The 18889-nt window shown below is 46.3% G+C and overlaps 3 protein-coding genes across 3 annotated transcripts; 2 read left to right on the top strand and 1 right to left on the bottom strand.

Moving 5' to 3' along the window:
• Positions 1-4751: 4751 nt before the first annotated feature.
• Positions 4752-12644, top strand: PHALS_13268 (glycosyl family 48; the record flags this gene model as incomplete). The annotated part of the gene is made up of 1 exon (XM_024728991.1): positions 4752-12644. One exon carries the CDS (start codon positions 4752-4754, stop codon positions 12642-12644), a length of 7893 nt encoding a protein of 2630 aa, XP_024579413.1.
• A 659-nt stretch (positions 12645-13303) lies between these two features.
• On the bottom strand, positions 13304-16878 carry PHALS_13267 (conserved hypothetical protein; the record flags this gene model as incomplete). Its single annotated transcript, XM_024728990.1, has 7 exons — positions 13304-13682; positions 13744-13925; positions 13990-14100; positions 14172-14966; positions 15035-15168; positions 15234-15294; positions 15379-16878. The coding sequence occupies 7 exons, from the start codon at positions 16876-16878 to the stop codon at positions 13304-13306; spliced, it is 3162 nt and encodes a 1053-aa protein (XP_024579412.1).
• A 988-nt stretch (positions 16879-17866) lies between these two features.
• PHALS_14679 (uncharacterized protein) lies at positions 17867-18686 on the top strand. Its single transcript, XM_036407556.1, has one exon. The coding sequence runs from the start codon at positions 18104-18106 to the stop codon at positions 18323-18325; it is 222 nt and encodes a 73-aa protein (XP_036263250.1). The 5' UTR covers positions 17867-18103; the 3' UTR covers positions 18326-18686.
• The last annotated feature ends 203 nt before the right edge of the window (positions 18687-18889 follow it).

Below are 18889 nucleotides of genomic sequence, written 5' to 3'. Positions count from 1 at the left end.
CAACTGTGTGCGATCGAATAAGCTGTATGCTTATGCCGATAAGTGCATCTTCGACGCGGAAGAAATCCCCTTTTAGGGTGCTTAATTCAGAAACGCGGCCTTCGAGCGGGTCCCGCTAAGATCAAGGCCATTGTAGACTGGACGGTTCTAACGAACCAAAAGACTTGCGCAAGTGGCTTGACCTCGTCAACTACTTGTACAAGTATACCGCAAATATGCAGAAATGGCGCGGTCATTGTCGAATTTCTTCAAGAAGAATACAGAATGGCGTTGAGAAACCGAGCATCGGGACGCTTTTGACGGGATCAAGAGAGCCTCTTTCATTCACGAATACTGGCGTTGCCAGACCCCTTTCGTCCTGGTAGTGTTGTCTGTGATGCCACTCGTAAAGTTTGCTCTGAACAATGCATTGCATTTGTCTACCGGCTACTCGCCGTTCTACGTGAACGGGCTTGTTAATCCTCGCGTCCTGCTGACGCCGCCATCCCATGGGTCAGGGCTCGGTGGGGAGGAATAGCTCAACGGCTAGCTGCTGTCAGCCTCCTCACTGTACGTAAGGAAGTCGATGACTTCTTGTCTACCAGACTGAGTGCCTTATGACACGTTCGCGATGCGATGGCTGAGAGCCATGACATACAGAAGGAATATGCAGACGGAAAAGGTAGAGAAAATCTTCGAAATCTTCCTACATATACAATATCTGCTGTCTTTAAGACGAAGCTCCGTCCACGGTTTATCATACTCCGTAAGGTCGTGGCCAAACACGGCCTTTCGTATACGTTAAACCTTCCGAAACGGATGCGCACCCACCCGGAGTTTTATGTGGGCTTGCTCAAGCCGTACCGGGATCCGGCACAAGTGAACGCAGAAGTGTTGAAAACGGATGCGCACCCACTCGGTGTTTTATGTGAGCTTGCTTAAGCCGCACCGAGATCCGGCACAAGTGAACGCAGAAGTGTTGGCGCCTGAGCAGTGCCCACAGGCGCTCGACCACCTAGAAGCTGGACCAGCAACTGGTTTTGAGCACGGAGTGCAATGATTTCCATCTACAACGGCGCCAAGCGCACCACCGTCGCACGAAGCGGCGCGTTCGCCTGCTCGACGGATAAAAGCAGCTGTGACAGACCGCGACAGTACTCAACGTGGGGCATTCAGTGCACAAAGTGCTCCAGGCTCTCTAGGTATTCCGCACAGCGGCATACCACCCCTGAATGATGCTCAGCGGAGTCCCGATCTCGACGTACCATGTCTTCAAGAGCTCGAAGTGCATCAAGAGTCACCAGACGGCGATCGACCAAGTCGTCATCGTCCGCCGCCGACTCTTCTCGACGAGAACGGTGGTTTCCACTATCACGTAGAACGTCTTGTGGGTCGATGTCGTCGGCAGGGTAAAAACCAATGTCTTGTGAAGTGATGGGAAAACCCAAACGAACTCGTGGGACTTCGAGGTGATGATCAGAAGAATCCTGACGTTCCGCGTCGTCGTATGCCCCGCGCTTCTAAGCAATAGCCAGGGAAGCCGAAGAAAGACCATAAGCTGAGCTCAAGCTATGGCCCCGAGCTGCTATGGTCGTCGACTCACCCGGGTAAGAGACCACAAAGCCCGTGGAAGCGTGATGGACTAATTCATACGTCGCAGGGGGACAATACGACAAAAGTCGGTAGCGCCTTAAATTTGGCAAACCTTCACGCGCACGTCCACCTCTTTGTGGCCTCGCTGAAAGTTGGACAGCGAAGAAAATTTCCGGTGCCGCTGCACCCGTCGCTCAGAGAGCTCTTCGTCATCCGCAGCGGTTTCGCCAGGGGCAAGCTTAACAAAATTCGTCCACATCGCGGGTACAGGAGCGGCTTCTCTTTGAGCGCAAAGTCGAGGGTATAGAATCGACCGTAGATGCGCGCGCATAGCCGCCCTGCGGGCAGTATCCAACTTTGTGCCTTATCTAGGTCATTGGTAGTGAAACCACTTCAATTCGAAAGTCGAGAGGTCGAGAAACGGACACGGTGTCCGCAAGGTTCGAGCAGGGCTCAAGTCGCACCGCAGTTGCACCCTCGCTCTCCTTTTCTGGGAAAGAAGCATCCAACTCGTATTCGACTTCCTCCAAATCCTCGACGAGGTAATCTGTCATCCGTGGCGGAGCGGTGCGTGGTGTTGTTGCCGAGAGCTTGGGATGCGCTTCCCTAGAAGCCGTAAACGTGCTGTCCGAAGTTGCGCCGTGTGCTGGAGACAAAGTAGAGTTCTGCCTGCGGGCGCTCTCAGAACAAGCGAGGCTGGGTGTCTTTCGTGTTCTAGACACAGGGCTCATTGAGCAGAGAATGCGTGCAGAAGTTCTTGGGGATGTAGAGGTGTCTTAGACACACGAGCCATGTACGAGTCGATACTTAAATGTGAATTGTGAGTGTTCACAATTTTGATGGGGTGTGACGGGATCACACATACCCTGGTATGAAGGCGTGGGTCACGCAAGATGATGTGACCATACTAGGGTCTGGGTTACACAGGACGGTGTAGTCACACAATAGTGTGGCTACACCTAAACAAGAAGTCAGTACGTGGCTGGACTGCCAGTAGTTATGCTTTTTTATTAGGTTTTACTATTCTATGAGGAAAACCTACAGATTTAGATACAGGCGGCATTGCCGCAAATAAAACCACGAAATACAGCTGACATTTTGAACGGAAGAGTTCATTTGCCTTGGGTTAAGGTTATGTTTACTCTTGGAGTAAGGGAATTGCGATCCGCTACATTCGTACTGGTTCTAAAATTATGATGAAGGCCACCGATCTTAGCTTAGCTTCCTCTAAGCGAAAAAGTTTCTGCAGCCTCGCTGCAGCACTCGCAGTGATATCATGTTTTGTTTTAAGTTGTAATTAATTATCCAACGCAATGCAGTACATGTAGGAGTTTTCGACCTAAACACATTCTGCGTGTGTATCTGATAGTCCTATCATTTGATGCATTGACATTGCTGCAGTGTATATTGGAAAGTATATTTTTTAAATATTCTTTCCAAAGCATAATCTTGAAAAATATTATTTTCCTTTCGTCTTATTTTAAGCAGACTGAGTTACTGCAGTTGAGCTAATTAAGCTACAATTATGAGCACAATAACTCTTTAGAGCTATATATTCTAGAGCAGAAGCTCTAAGAAGTATAGCTGAACTAATGTAGAGAAAAATTTTCGTGCTTCCCCTACACATACCAACCAGTATTGGTCAGGCTACTTAATCGTGGTACCGTACTTTGGCATCTGGCGTGACAATTATGTAAGGAATCTCTACACCATACACACATACATATACTGTCCACTAATTTCCATTGTGAATCAACACGTGTTTTCCATTTACATCTTCTGAGGCTTCAATGCACAACTTTCCAGCTCTTAAATTCTTGTTTATCGATACTCTAAGCTGCTTACACTTTTTGCCTTGTCATCGGAAGTTTGCCATGGCAATGATAGAAGGCTGTCAAAAAACGCACTCTGATCTAAGACATTTCCTCACTATGGTATTATGCTCTATTCATTTATTGCTAAGCAATCCCTAAAGACGCTCTAATCGTAGGATAAAGCCACTATGGAGATTCAATTATGGCTGCTAAAGTAAGGTGACTATTGTATTCATTGTCGTTTGCACAATCCAGCACTATACAAGCAAATTTTAAATTTGATGTCGAGCTATTTCGTCTTCACGTTTATGACCCAAATTTCATTTCATTTAATTTATGTATTTATTATAACTGGTCAGCCCCAAGATTTGGGCTTGTCCGAGACGTTGATACTGAAAAGCACTACTCGCTATATCGTTAACAGCTTCCAAACCAGCTACGCCATGACAAGTGACGACGCATTGACAACAATTGCAAAATTTGAGCTTGCAACTTGACGCTCACGGTATTAAAATCAGAATTTTGAAAGACGTGATGTAATTTCTTATTCAGCGTTCTGCGACAGGGAGCATTCTGCTATATCATAAATTTGATTATCAGTGTGCAGTTATGATTGCGACGAGTTACAGGGGATAAGAGGAGCAGTTATCAAGAAATCGAGCGAGATGTGGTCCACAACGCGGGAGTTGCTCATTAACTACGGTTTTTACGCAGGGCCTTCAAATCAGCTTTACTGTACGATTGGGTCCGAATGACTTCAGTACAAATTTCGTGAAGTTTACAACGAAATTGCTATTCATGTATATAAGTACCACATACGTCGTTACAGTACTGAAAAGGGCAGTAGTAGTGTCAGAGACTAAACACTGAAATTTCCTGATGGCGGCGTTTATTATATCTTTGTGTCTAAAGCCTCTTACTCTTAAGAAATTTGGCTTTCACGCGTGTAGTCTATCTTTGTTAGTGCTAGCCGAGTTGTTCTAAATGTCGCGGTCTCGCTTTGCCCAGTAGCTTGAACACAGGCTACTGTTACCCACAATGTTTACCGTATGACTTGCAAGAATAAATGAGCGAATTCTGCTTTACGGAGTAGCCAGCTTTCAAGGCTCGACGGCAATCCGGCATTAATTTACGGTAGTATTTACGTGTTCACGAGGGACAAAAGCGCAAGAGAGATCGCAGTGGAGCTTAGGTCCATTTTGTCCAGCTGTCGGTCACCACTCGTTGGCTCCAAAATTGTCCAGCGCGGGCGGGTTTACAAATCATTCCCGTTTAGTATGATCTCCTTCGACCCGGCCCAGATCTATGTGAAATTCGTAAGATCTTCATTCCGCTTTTTGCTGGTCTTCAAGAAGTCCGCCCACCATGGCGCATGTAAGGGTGCAGCTAAAGCTGCTTCTGGTGGCGCTTTTGCAGGTATCGATCTGCGAGGCCTCCAAGCCTATTACAAGCGCGGTAGAGCGCGCCCGCCAAAACCTCACGGCTTTTCAGCGGCAGTGGATCGACCCAGACACGGACCCCACATATTACAACATATCAGTACCTAAGGGTCCATTTAATTTTGGTGGCAATTCCAGCTACAATAATGAGTATACGCTTATCTTCTCGGACGAATTTAACAGCTCCAAACGCACGTTCGAAGCTGGATTTGACGCAAAGTGGACGGCCGTCAACATTCGAGACACCACAAATATGGGTCAGCACTACTTTTTGCCACAAGCCGTGCAAGTTGACAAGGGAAACTTAATCATTACTACTTCCAAGCCCAAAAATCGCTATCTTGGTACTAAGTACGTTAGTGGCAGCATCCAGACGTGGAACAAGTTCTGCTACACTGGCGGATACGTCGAAGTCAAGGCCATTTTGCCAGGCAAGTGGGGAATTCCAGGCACATGGCCTGCCATTTGGATCATGGGCAATATCGGCCGTGCACCGTTCCTCGGATCTCAGGACGGCACGTGGCCGTGGAGCTTCGATGTTTGTGCCCCATATGTGGAAAAGGTGGAAAAGGTCAAACAGAAGATCAATGCTTGTGGCAATCTGACAGATAAGCATAATAGGAAATCGTATCCTGAAATGTACGGTTTGAATCCATTTCAAGGGCGTGGAGCCACTGAAATTGATGTGATTGAAGCACAAATTCGGGCGCGTGATGAGCCAGCATATATCTCCACTTCTCTGCAGATTCGTCCCAGTCTGTACGATGATATGCGTCCAGCTTCTGAGACACTTCCTGGACCCGGACAATGGTACCAAGGTCTCAAATTTGGCGAGTATACGCGCATTAACAGCGACTACTATGGTGAGATGGGGCTAGACTCAATTTCGGCTTTGACGAGGCTTGAAACCAATGCTTTCAAGTCGTACCACTTATACCGATTAGACTGGTCGCCTGGTCCAGAGGGGTACATTAGGTGGTGGATGGATAACAACTTTTTGTTTGAAATTCCTGGTTCCGCTTTAAACAAATGGGTTGGTGAAGTCCCTCCTCGTCAGATTCCGGTAGAGCCAAGTTACCTCATTTTAAGTACGGCAGTCTCGGAAAAATTCTCACCGCCTTGCGAAGGTCAGATCTGTAACTCACTTTGGCCCTCCAACTTCACGATTGACTACGTACGTGTCTATCAGGGCAATCCAAACCGGTATACGTCAGTTGGCTGTGATCCAGTGGCTTATCCGACGTCAGAGTGGATTCACGCTCACCCTGTCGAATATGGTCTACCTTGGTATGTCTCACTGCGTGTGGACCGCAATCTCCTGCAATTGTTTGCTCTAATAAACGCTTTAATAGGTCTTTTCATGGCGTTTCGTGGTACGTCTCACCCAAAAATGATGTCGGTGTATGCCAGCACGCTCTGGATCACTGCTTCCGCCTATGGAGCACTTAGTACAAGCGTTCCCGAAAGCCTTGTTTGGATTCAAACTGCGCTTGCGTGCCTGTGTGGCTTGGTACTTGGCGGTCTCTGCTGTCTGATCTATCCTGTGTCCTTAGGGGCAATGCTTGGTCTTTACGGGGGTGTGATGATCGGTCAATTTGTGCCATTGCTGTCGACGCGAGTAATCACTGCTGTGCTGGTCTGCGTGGGTATTGTGCTGGGCAGTGCCCCGCAAATCAATGTCAAGCATGTTGTCATCTTGTCCACATGTTGTCTCGGTAGTCTGGCGTTTCTGATGTCAGTGTCACTTTGGGTTAGTGAAGGCGACATTGCTGAGAATGCATGGGAACTCGCAGGCTTCATCTTTAGTGGTCACAAAGACGGCCACGTTGGTTTCTGCTCTCAACATTGCATAGCGATGTATGTTTTGCTAGCCGTGCTCAGTGCAGTTAGTACTGCAAACGGATACCTCCGTATGCGTGGTATAACGCTGCATAATGACATGATTAGTGCACGCAAGGCCAAGTTTTCTCCCGTTTCTGCCAGTTCGGACGCACGATCGTGGAAGCCTAATGATGATGACGTGTTGGGAATGGAAAAAGATAAAATTAACTTTTTCTCGCCATCTAAGTTGTCTCACAATATGCAGCAGTTTAGCACCATATTTCGCATTGCAATGAACGTCCAGCGCTCTTTTGGCTTTCAACTCGACAACTTTCGCAATCAGACGGAACATATTGTAGTGCTACTAACGAACAATACGCGAAACGGTGGCAACTCGTATCGTAAGCTGCATGATCTGGTGTTCTCCAACTACAGCAATTGGTGTTCAAAACTAGGGATCCAGCCTCTGCACTGGACCGATCAACGTGCACCGCAGGGTGGTCTCACGAGTGTCGACGAGATCTCAGTGGACTTGTGTCTCTTTTTTTTTATCTGGGGTGAGGCTAGTAACTTACGTCACTCACCTGAGTTCCTCTGTTTTCTTTACCACAAAATGAAAGAAGAATTTCCCTCTGTCCGTCACTCAGAACGCGAGCCTGGATATTTCTTGGACACGGTTGTGACGCCAGTCTACGGCTTATTAAAGGGTGAAATGACTTCACTTTTCGACCACGAAGATCGCCATAATTACGATGACTTTAATGAGTTTTTCTGGACATCATCATGTTTGAAATACGACTATAAGCACGAGGAGGTCATTGATATGACGTCGCCCAGTCCAGCTATGATTTACAAGCAGAAAAAATCGAAACAACAAGGTTTGACGAGCCAAGGAACTTTAAATGACAGAGGTGGTATATCTAGTGGCCCAAACTTTTTAAACAAGCGCAGAAGCATTGCTGAAGGATTCACTGTGACGGCAAAGACGTTCGTGGAGAAGCGGACGTGGCTGCTGCCGCTTCGGGCCTTTAATCGAATCTTCAACTTTCACGTGATTTCGTTCCACTTTTTGGTAGTGCTTGCGTTCGCAAGCAAGCTAGAGATGAATTTTCAAGACTCGTGTAAGATCGTTTCGAGTACGTTAATTACCCCGTTTCTATTAGACATTTTACTTGATGGACTGGACATTTTTGCTGTATACGATGTCCATCAGAAAATATTTTCAATGGCACGTAATGCTACGCGTGTGGTTTTGCACCTTGTACTCGTGGTCGTGACGTCGATACTATACTGGCGCGCTTGGGCTTATGGTGGCCTATGGTGGAAATTTTATTACGTCACGGCAGTGTTCTTTCACGTACCTGGCCTTATAAATTGTGTCATGCAAGTGATGCCTGGTCTTACTAATTGGACACGACGCACAAAGTCGTTCCCTGTCGCGTTCGTCCGCGACATTCTTAGTCCCATGAACCGCCTGTACGTTGGTGACAATGTCCTGGACCCAGAATCGATGAGTGTGAAGTACCAAATCTTCTGGTCATCTCAGCTGGCTTGGAAGATGTACTTCAGCTATAAGTTTGAAATCTATCCGCTTGTGGTACCCAGCTTCTTGCTGTATGCTGATCATGTGGAGAACAATGTGAGCATGATCACAACAGTGTTTCTGATATTTTTAAACTGGATGCCCTTCTTTTTAGTGTACTGCGTTGATATCACCATCTGGAATTCGATTTGGATGGCATTCACGGGAACTTTCGTTGGATTTTCGTCCCACATTGGCGAAATTCGCAACTTTAGCCGTGTTCGTCTGGCGTTTAGTCGGGCTGTAGATGCGTTTAATGCTAAAGTGATCGCAAGAAGCTCCAAAACTGGTCGACAGCTTTCAGAAAGCAGTGGCATATCGTACGGCTCGATTGTTGGTCACGAAGTCCTTGACCGTGTGTCGGGAAGCGCTGACGCGACATCTCACTTTTTATCCCAGCGTCGCACATCCGCGCACGATGATGAGACTCCTTTGCTGTCTTTCTCACGGCGCAAACAGACACCTTCGGAACGTCAAGCCGCACGTCGTCGCAAATGGTTCTCATTCTCGGTGGCGTGGGACACTATCATCGACAGCATGCGCGCTGATGATTTGATTTCAAACAAAGAGAAGTCTCTGCTTCACTTTCATCGTCTTGATGGTTACCAGCGCGAAATTTACTTGCCTCAGTTCCAACTTGCTGGCTGTTTTGAAAAGTTCACGTCAAATATTCTTGACATTTACTCTTCGGACAACGGCACGGTCTCTGAGCGTGTCCTGCAAGACAAATTGCTGGAGATCCTTACTGACAACCCGATGGTAGAGGAGTCGCTTGAAGAGATCTGGGAACTTGCAAACTGGGTACTTATCAATATTCTTGGCCCTTGCCATGCAAATGATGTCAAGTATATCTCCAGCGTCTTTAACTCATGGGCGGCGCGTGGTGTATTCCGTGCGCTCAACTTGCAAAAGGTGGCTACGTGTGGTCGCGCCTTGGCGGACTTGGTAGCTCTTTTGAAATCAAATGTCTACATTTGGAAAAACAACGCCAAGGTGATCCCTGTGCGCAAGAGTCCGTCTGACTACGCATCGTACGAATTTCCGCACGAATCAAGCTCGTATCGGCCCTCTTCATCGAGACTTACAAAGTCTGCGAGTACCACAGGTCTGTCATCGTTAGGTCTCGAGCCTCCACGTCGTAGTCGCGGCTCTGGTGTTGCACGGATTGCACGTATGCAACAGCAGACACACAAACCTGCTGTGAACACTAACAAGGCGACTCATACAATCCCTAGCTCCCATATCATGCAGATTCGTGAGCGCATTCGAACGTTTCTAAATTCAGGTAAGGAGATGTTGGCTCACATTCAAGAGCAAGATCCCGTTCACGCCGAAAGCAAAAGCATTTCGGATCGTTTAACGTGGATTTTAACACAAGAGCGTGGTTTTATGTGGGACGATAGCTACACAAGTGAGCAAATCACGCTGACCGCCTTTGAAAGACACACCGAAGTAGTGCTGAATCACCTACACGGACTTTTGACTCTGCAAAAGATTGACGCTGAGCCTCAGTCGTATGATGCCCGCCGCCGATTATTGTTTTTCGTTAACTCGCTTTTCATGGACATGCCGTTGGCGCCGCTTCTTGAAGAAATGAAGTCATGGAGCGTCATGACTCCTTTTTATGCCGAAGACGTGGTGTACTCCAGAAAAGATTTAGAAAGCAAACAGGATGGCCTAGACGTGCACACGCTGTTATTCTTGCAAACACTGTACAAGCGAGACTGGGAAAACTTTCTGGAGCGCGTGAAACCTAAGAAGAACATCTGGAAAGACCCTGACACGGCGATCGAGCTGCGTATGTGGGCTTCACTGCGTGGGCAAACATTGTCACGCACAGTGCAGGGTATGATGTACGGAGAAGCTGCCCTTCGTTTGCTTGCAGATATTGAACAAATTCCTCAAGAAAATCTTGAGGAGTTAATCAACACAAAGTTCACGTACGTCGTAGCGTGCCAAATCTATGGACGGCAGAAAAAAAACAATGACCCGAAGGCAAGCGATATCGAATTTTTGCTTCACCGGTTTCCAAATTTGCGCGTGGCATACATCGATGAAGTACGTGTGAACTATCAGAAAGAACAATCATACTTTTCGGTCCTCATCAAGGGCGGTGAAGAACTCGGCTCGGTGCACGAAATCTATCGTGTGCGTTTACCTGGCAACCCTATTTTGGGCGAGGGTAAACCAGAGAATCAAAACGCAGCCATCGTGTTTACTCGCGGTGAAAATCTCCAGACTATTGACATGAATCAAGATGGGTATCTTGAAGAGGGACTAAAAGTACGAAATCTTTTGGAGGAATTCGACAAAGGCACGACTGACCGGCCATATACAATTGTAGGCATCCCAGAGCACATTTTCACGGGAAGTGTCAGCTCACTGGCAAACTATATGGCGTTACAGGAGACATCCTTTGTGACGCTGAGTCAGCGTACGTTGGCACGCCCTTTGCGTATGCGTCTACACTACGGTCATCCCGATGTTTTTAACAAACTTTGGTTCATAACGCGTGGCGGTATAAGCAAGGCCAGCAAAGGCATTAATCTCAGTGAAGATATATTTGCTGGTTACAACAACTGCATGCGTGGCGGATCTGTGATCTTCCCTGAGTACACAAAGTGTGGCAAAGGACGTGATGTAGGGATGCAGCAGATCTATAAATTCGAGGCCAAGTTAGCGCAGGGTGCTGCGGAACAATCTCTATCACGTGACGTGTATCGCATCAGCCAACGCCTAGACTTCTTAAAGTTACTTTCATTCTACTACAATCACGTGGGCTTCTATATGTCAATGTCAGTCATTATCTGGACGGTGTATGTGCTGCTGTATTGTAACCTGTTTCGTGCGTTGCTGTCATTGGAAGGTGCTGGTGGGCGTGACCTAGTGTTGCTGAGCAAATTACAGATGATGCTCGGATCTGTTGCCTTCTTCACAACTGCTCCGTTGCTGGCAACGATTTCTGTTGAGCGTGGATTTAAGGCTGCATTAAACGAGATTATCGTTCTCATCGTGACAGGTGGCCCATTATACTTCCTTTTCCACATTGGCACGAAATGGTTTTACTTCGGACAGACAATTTTGGCTGGGGGCGCAAAATATCGTGCGACGGGTCGTGGTTTTGTCACGAAGCATTCTTCTTTCGACGAACTTTATCGTTTTTATGCGAGCAGCCACTTGTATGCTGCTGTAGAGGTCGCTGTTGGTCTAACTCTTTATTACAAGTTTACGATCGGATTTCAGTACTTTGCTATGACGTGGTCGCTCTGGCTGGTCTTTATTTCTTGGTACTGGTCCCCCTTCTGGTTCAACCCGCTAGCGTTCGAGTGGTCTGACGTGGTGGAGGACTTTCGTTTATGGTTCAAATGGATGCGTGGTGATGGTGGCAATCCGGAACAGTCTTGGGCGGCTTGGTTCAAGGAAGAAAATGCGTACTTTTTGACACTCAGGCCGTGGTCGAAGGCATGCATAACGATCAAGGGAACTTTGTACGCCTTCATTGCTCTCTCGATGGCATCGACGGGTGATGAATATCATTCAGTCCTGACGGAGTCGACTTGGCTTCCGTTGGTCATTTGCTGCTCTATAGCCGCTGTGTACCTCAGCGCAGAAGCAGTCTTTTTTTCCTCTTCACGTCATGGCGAGAACGGACTCGTTCGCTTTTTAAAACTAATTTTGGCGCTAGTGCTGAGCTCTGGCCTTATTGTTGCTTTCATTTACGTAGATGGCATGTGGCAGACCGTGCTAAGCATGGGCTACCTCGCTGCTGCTGTGGGCTGCTGGGCTTTACTTGTGCTGGGTAGCAATTCGCGATTTGTCGGCATACTTTACTTTGTACATGACGCCGTGCTGGGGCTGGTGTCGCTAAGCCTAATCCTAATACTTGCGGCCATGTACGTTCCTGGCAAAATCCAGACGTGGCTGCTTTACAACAATGCCTTGAGCCGTGGTGTGGTAATTGAGGATATTCTGCGAGCTAATTCGAGTAACGACGACCGCGATGACGATCTATCGGTTCAGCAGATGCGCTCGATCATTATCGAGCAGCAACGATTTATAAACGCTCTGACGGCTAGCAGCAGTGAGACGGATATGCACACCCCTGGAAAGGAAGAAGATCTCATGCACGCTATGAGTGATAACACGCTTAGCGCAGTGCTAAGAAATATGTCAGAGTCCGAACTTGGTGCGCTGCAAAACACGTCTAGTCGCCTTCAGGCCATCATGTCCGAGGAGGAGCGAAAGGTAGCGCAACGGCAACGGCAGCAGGAGCAGCGACTCGCCGCAGAGATTAACCCTTCTTTGTCTCACACTCGCCGTGCCTTATCAACAAGCGATTTCTCGGCGATCGCACCGAATGCGAACCCACTAAATTTCAGAAAGCCAGACGCACCAAGCAACGGAACCACCAACTGATTGATAGGGTGGTCATGTTTGTTGGCACGATTGGTCGATTGTGTCTGGCACGAGAAATAATAAGACTCAAAGCTGGAGTAAACAATTACGGGTGCCGAATTTTTGGTGGAGCCGGAGGCGATTGCATTTTAATGTTGTTAAACTTACAACAAGGCAATCTGTATGCAGAAATTAGAAATAAAGTGGATATGCTGTAATGTGGCCCAAATCGTTTATGCAAATGTATGTCCACGTCTAGCTCTTCGCCCATGTCAACGTCTCAGACCAAAGGCCCAGAGAGATTGCCGTAGATGTCGCGCAATCTACATCTAAATTTAGAAATCTATCAGACATAAAAAAAATAAAAATTAAAGTAATCTAACCACATATCGGAAGGGTTTCGCTACATCTTGACATGCCCATTTTTACATTATTGATACTCAAACAAATACCGATTTCAATATAAACTTTGCAGAACCAGGCTATTCGCTATTTTTCTCCTTGACGCTGCGGTATTCAGACATTTTCGCTCTTAAAGTCTTGAATGATAGTATGCGGCTTTTCAACCCACCGTCGGCATCGGTTTGCTACCAATCTACCAGACGCTAGAATACAATAGTCGTACATCACGAAATTTTACATGTGATGTCCACAAGCAACAGCACTTAAGTCGACGCGACTCAATGATCCGACTCTTTTCTATTCCTGGGCTTTATTCCAAAACTGCTGAAGAATTTCATATTAGCACTCAGCTTTTTCGACAAAGAATTTTTCTGGAAAGAGTCGGTGGTGTACAACACAGCCGTCTTAAACTCCTCGACCACGTCCACAGAACATTTGCTCTCCTTAAGCTTCGTTCCAATCTTCTCAAAGTTCTTCTCCGAGATAGAGCGGATAATTTCTAAGTCATTCACCAACTGGGAGGATGGTATATTTGAGTAAATCTTGCGGCTATCCATAGCAAAGCACACATCAATATCGTGACTAGGAGACATTGCCAGATCGGCAAATAGCTGCTGTATGGCTGGCGAATTCTTTTCAATAAAAGGATTCAAAACTCTAAAATCAGAAAAACAAGTAATCAACATAGTTTTTCACACAAGTCGCTGACTACACGTACTTGAATTCGGGCTCTCGGTCTCCGAACTTCACACCAGTTGCTGTCTTAAACAGAAGCTTTGTAACAAGTACGAGAATACGGCGAGTCTCAGGATGTGGAAGATGTTTTGCTAAACCGTACAAATGCGGAGTAGTGATGGCGGGACATACGAAACGAAGGAATAGGAAACCTCCGATTACAGACTATACATAGAATATGCGTTAGTGATAGAGATTCAGCTGCTCAAAATCCACAAACGATTTATACCCGAGTCAGCATCGACGCGTCCTCTGCCTCAATTCCTTCCTTTGTCCCATCAAATCGGCTTATTACTTTCGAATTCAGGTGCGAGCAGATATGAAAATAGGATGACGGGATCTGTGAGAAAATTTTAGCAGCACAAACGTCAGACTTTGTCATCAAAAGCATAGCAATGGTATTGTACTTGCATTAAAGGCATTTTTGATAATCGAGTCAATGATGCCTTGACATGTTTGCATCAAGTTGGCAGCATTTGCGTCAACTTGAGTATGATCCTGAAGCGACTCTTGTTTATGCGGGTTTAACTCAATGTCGGCAATCTTAAGCTTGTAAATTTGACGGATAGGATCGGATAGAGCCACACGAATAAATTTTGACCCAATTGCTTTGCTATATGTGGAGATTAATCGACTTGCATAGTCATCAGAGCGAAAAAGTGTCGCCACATTCATAACAGACGCAACCTCAATTTCGATTGCCCAGCGAATGAGATGACTGAGACGATTGTGACTTCCGAACACTCGAAGAAGGGGAGCAAGTAGCGTTACTTTCTCCTCTCGACCACAACTTTGTAAGATCGAAGCTACAATGGACATCGAGCCTTCGATGATCAGTAACAAAAAATTCTTTGAGGCTTGCGGCAACACAACTTGTGGAGCAGCGTCATAGTCTCCGTGAAAAAAGTCTCGTGCCGATCTCGCATGGGACAAGAGACCCCGTTTTCTTGGGCTTGAGGTATTAAATGAGCCAGCGACAGACGAATCTAATTGTTTGTCATGCTGCCTGTGAATTTTTTCAAGATCATCCAACTCTTTGACTGGATCAGCCTCAATACCTTGGCAAATCTCGGCGATAATTTTATCGCTGATAACCAACTGGTCTGGCTGACTAGATGAATCCGACTGAGATGACTTAATCAGGTCCTTCATGACCTGATGAATCGAGTCCAGGAAGCCACTCGCCTCCAAGAAATGACAGTCTGACTGTATTACACATAGAGTGTCAGCACTTACGATTACTATATGCAAAAACATTACTCTACGTCACTGACCTCCTCGAATTCGGACAGACGCTCAAGATCGCATTTGTCATTGCCATCATAATAAAGGTCCTCCTGTGTTATAGAAAGTATGCTTTCATCACTGTCATTCGAGTTGATGAGGTTTAATCCGAAATCAGTGACATCTATATACACAGCAAGTCCATTCATTATTTCCATGACTGCACTTTTGAAGCCCGTCAACACATACCAGAGAAAGAAGATCGACTGTCAAGAATCGACAAAGATAAAGGAGACGCTTCCAGGGAAGTCTACAGCCGGAGCCCGAAAAATACGTCAGTATTGTCAACTCAGAATTCCGACACATATCAAGCAGTGAGAATCAGAATAGCTACCGTCAAAGATTTACAATCAGTCCGCAGCGATGATTGCAAATTTCGTGCGATCTCGACAAGCTCCATTGTTTGCTGCTGTAAACTGCCATTGTCGGCACTCGCATCTGACTCAACGATGCCAATGCTGCTATAAGATTTTTTTAATTTCAAATGAGACGTTTTTTTTTTACTGACGTCATATGGCGAGGCCAAGTCAGAGCCCTCCATGATAAGCTTCCGTGATAGCGAATCTGCACACAAAAGTTCTTCTTTTGGCGTTAAAACATAGACCGCCTGATGAGATCTTGGTATTGAGACTGTCGCTTGCTTAAAGAAAGATGAAGCGGCCTCAGAGTTCCCTGAAGACACCAGTACCTTAAACCGGCAGGAACCCTCCGTCTCGTTTTTCGTTGCATCATAACTGACGTCAATGCCTTTCTCTGTTTCAATCATCGAGGTCGTTTCTGTTGACTCGTCTACTAAACTCAAACTTTGAATATTCTCCCGTCCACCTTCTCGCATGAGTCTAGCAGCTACTTCATCCTTGTCGCTAGTATTATCCCCATTTTCAGCCTCTGGCGCATCATCCTCTGACAGCACATCCGAGAAGGCCGAGCCTCTGAAACTCGTAATTTCAATTGCAGCTGTGTCCAGTATCGTCTCCAGATCGCCTTCTTGAATAACAGCGCAAGACTTCTCAACTTGCTCACCCTTCCCCTTAGTGTTTGGGACTTTCGCGACCTCTGTTTCTTTAATGTTTGATACAAGACCACCGTCACCTACGTTATGAGTTTTGTTATGTCTCCTATCCGCCACCTCGTTCAGCCGCTCTCGAAGCTCTTCAATCTCTCTCTGCTGCTTCTCTACTACACGAAACGCATCGCGTAAAAGCTCTGCATGCTCAAGATCGTCTTCTACGGTGCAGCTTCTCCTTCGATGTCTTGGCGACTCCATAATTACTGTCGACGAAGTTGACAACGCTGACACGAAAGTCGACGGCTGTGACAGTCTCCGTGCTAACGCTAGTGCAGCTTTACCGTCCATGCTTTGCTGATATTTACCAGTAGCTTGACACAGCTGGCGGATCCACTCGCCGCGAGCGTCATACGAGGGTGCACGAAAGAGCAAAACGCGGCCGCTGCTTGACGTAACTTTCCAACATGGGCCACAGTCGTCACCGGCACTCATCGTGTCTCCATGGCGATAAATGCGGTCAACAGCTTTTACTTCCGCATCTGCAAGTGGTACGATACCGCGCGGCCAATCACCCAAGTTGGTGAAATAGAAGAGCGTATTGGCGTATATACCAACGAAGAAAGGTTTCCATGGAGATTCAAACCGCCGGCCCTTTTTGTGTAGAATCCGCAATGTCGTTCGCATCTCGAGCTCTAGCCCCGTGAGCAATAGCTCTGGACACTTGATGAGCTCCGGACGCATGTGTGCCTCCATCTCAGACTCTCTGTTCATAGAATGCTGCACCGTAAGCCGCAAGTCATGGAGCTCCGATGAGCGCAGTGGCATTAGTGCCGCAAAAGTGAGCCGGTATTAGACCAGCAAATAACGTGTGTTCGGAGGCGTGTGGGCTTGTTGCGCTCTCTCTTCACTTAGCGGTATAGCAGTATAGCGGCGTGCGGCAACGGCATGTTGAGTGTTAGGGCAGCGAATTAGTGCCCTGTCTGAAAGTACCTTTCTTTTTCATGAGTAATTTACTGTGCTCTTTTTCTATTATGTAAAAATGTATTTTGTAGAAATGATACAAACGATTGTGAGTTTTCCCCTACCTCCACTAAGAATCACGTCAATAGCTACGGAAACCAACAACGTTCCCTCGCCAAAATTACTTAAGTGACTGTTTGCATATTTCTGCTTTTTAAATTAAAAAAACACTTCGTGTTTGAAAAAATGGTGAGGTGTGGTATTCATCAAATCGAGATCAACCGATTTGCAAGTATACGTGTATACTTGAGCAGAATTGCTACATATGGTAGATAAGAGCAAGGACTTGCATATTACAGAATGTTGTGGGGTGCTGTAGTCGACATTCCCGACAAAAATTTTCGAATTTTTCCAAAGTGCGTGGAATTCTTCTTTTGATAGCATCAGCGATAAAGTAATCAGAACAATTATCCTAGAACTTATTGTCAGACATCTGCTGGATATCTGTGAGGAGCTACATGTTTTTTTTAATCCTTTGATCAAGCCATATAGGCATTCTATTAATCTTGAGCTGGCCCCTAGCTCTATAATACTCAGCATGTGTCAGCTCTTTTCACTATGCTGGCTTCTTGTAGTTGGTGAACGGTATGGCACTACGACAGGGTAAGAAACGTTCTTCTCTATTTTCATCGCAAATCCCGTCGCGGTGCACATGCCATTTTCACTCATAAAGAGGTAATACATTTTCTATTCTGTTGACTTCTAAGATAACTCTTTCGTGTAGTGGCAAAAAATACTCGCCTCACATGTCACATTGTAGCGTTTTAGGCTAATTCTATCGACCTTATTAGATGGCCAGGATAACAAGACCGGCAGCAATGTTACTAAGTGGAAGCAATATGCATTTTGTTTGTCATCATGTTAAGCAAATAGTACAGTTATTGTCAATCGTCCATGTCTGGAAGGCAATCATATTAAGTGACATTGGTTCGCGTGAGCGCTCCAAGAAAACCCGATAAGAAAACGAGTCTTTGACTTTGTCCTCTACTGCAAAAATGCCGGATATACTTCCAATCTTCGCCTACGGGTAATGCCTGACCAAGCAATTTACTGGTTTTACCAGTTTCGAGGAAAAGCTAGAGAGCTTTTGCAAAATAAATCAAGAGCAATTGTGACTGCATTAATTCGCAAGAACAACTTGAACTATTTTGAAGTAAAATGTTTAATATACATTGAAGGTCGGCTTAACACGTTCTGTCAGGCCGACTCAAGCACCGCAATAATCATCGCGTTCTGGTTAGGTCTCAAGTAATTACGAAAGCAATTTTAGTTGGGTCAGGTGGAGAGCAAAATGATTAAAATCATCACCCGCTCAACAAAGGTAGGTCATTATCTCCGTGTGTTGTTCTTGTTCGCCCCTGATGACATATTGTTAAAGCGGCGATCGCAAGGACTAAGGTCTTCAACATCACGAGTCAGGGGCAGCGGCGGACCCACAGACTTAATACTCATCCGCCCTCGAATAAGTGTTATATATGGAATAAATTCTAAAAATGACGCCGTGTATATTCCTTCTACTCCAATGATAAAACCCCGCTTAATTTATTGCGCGTGGCTAGCAAGGCAAGAGTCCACTAAGTTCATGGCCTCGCGTCTTACGGGCGGCCCCGTACATCGATCGCACCAGGGGGGGATCGTGGTAATAATAGTCTCTCTGCGCAAGTTGCCACGGCAACTCCGCCGCAGAAATATTGCGTTTGATTTAAACTAAATATGCAGCGGGGCTGTCGTAGCTTAGCGCTTGAGGAAGCGTACTCTCGGTCACCGACCTTTCATTGTTTACAAGAGTCAAGTATGAGTTAGCAGATCGCAATCC

Source organism: Plasmopara halstedii, assembly GCF_900000015.1.
Source record: "Plasmopara halstedii genome assembly, contig: Scaffold_658, whole genome shotgun sequence".
Classification (NCBI taxonomy): domain Eukaryota; phylum Oomycota; class Peronosporomycetes; order Peronosporales; family Peronosporaceae; genus Plasmopara; species Plasmopara halstedii.
This window is presented reverse-complemented; position numbering and strand designations above follow the sequence as displayed.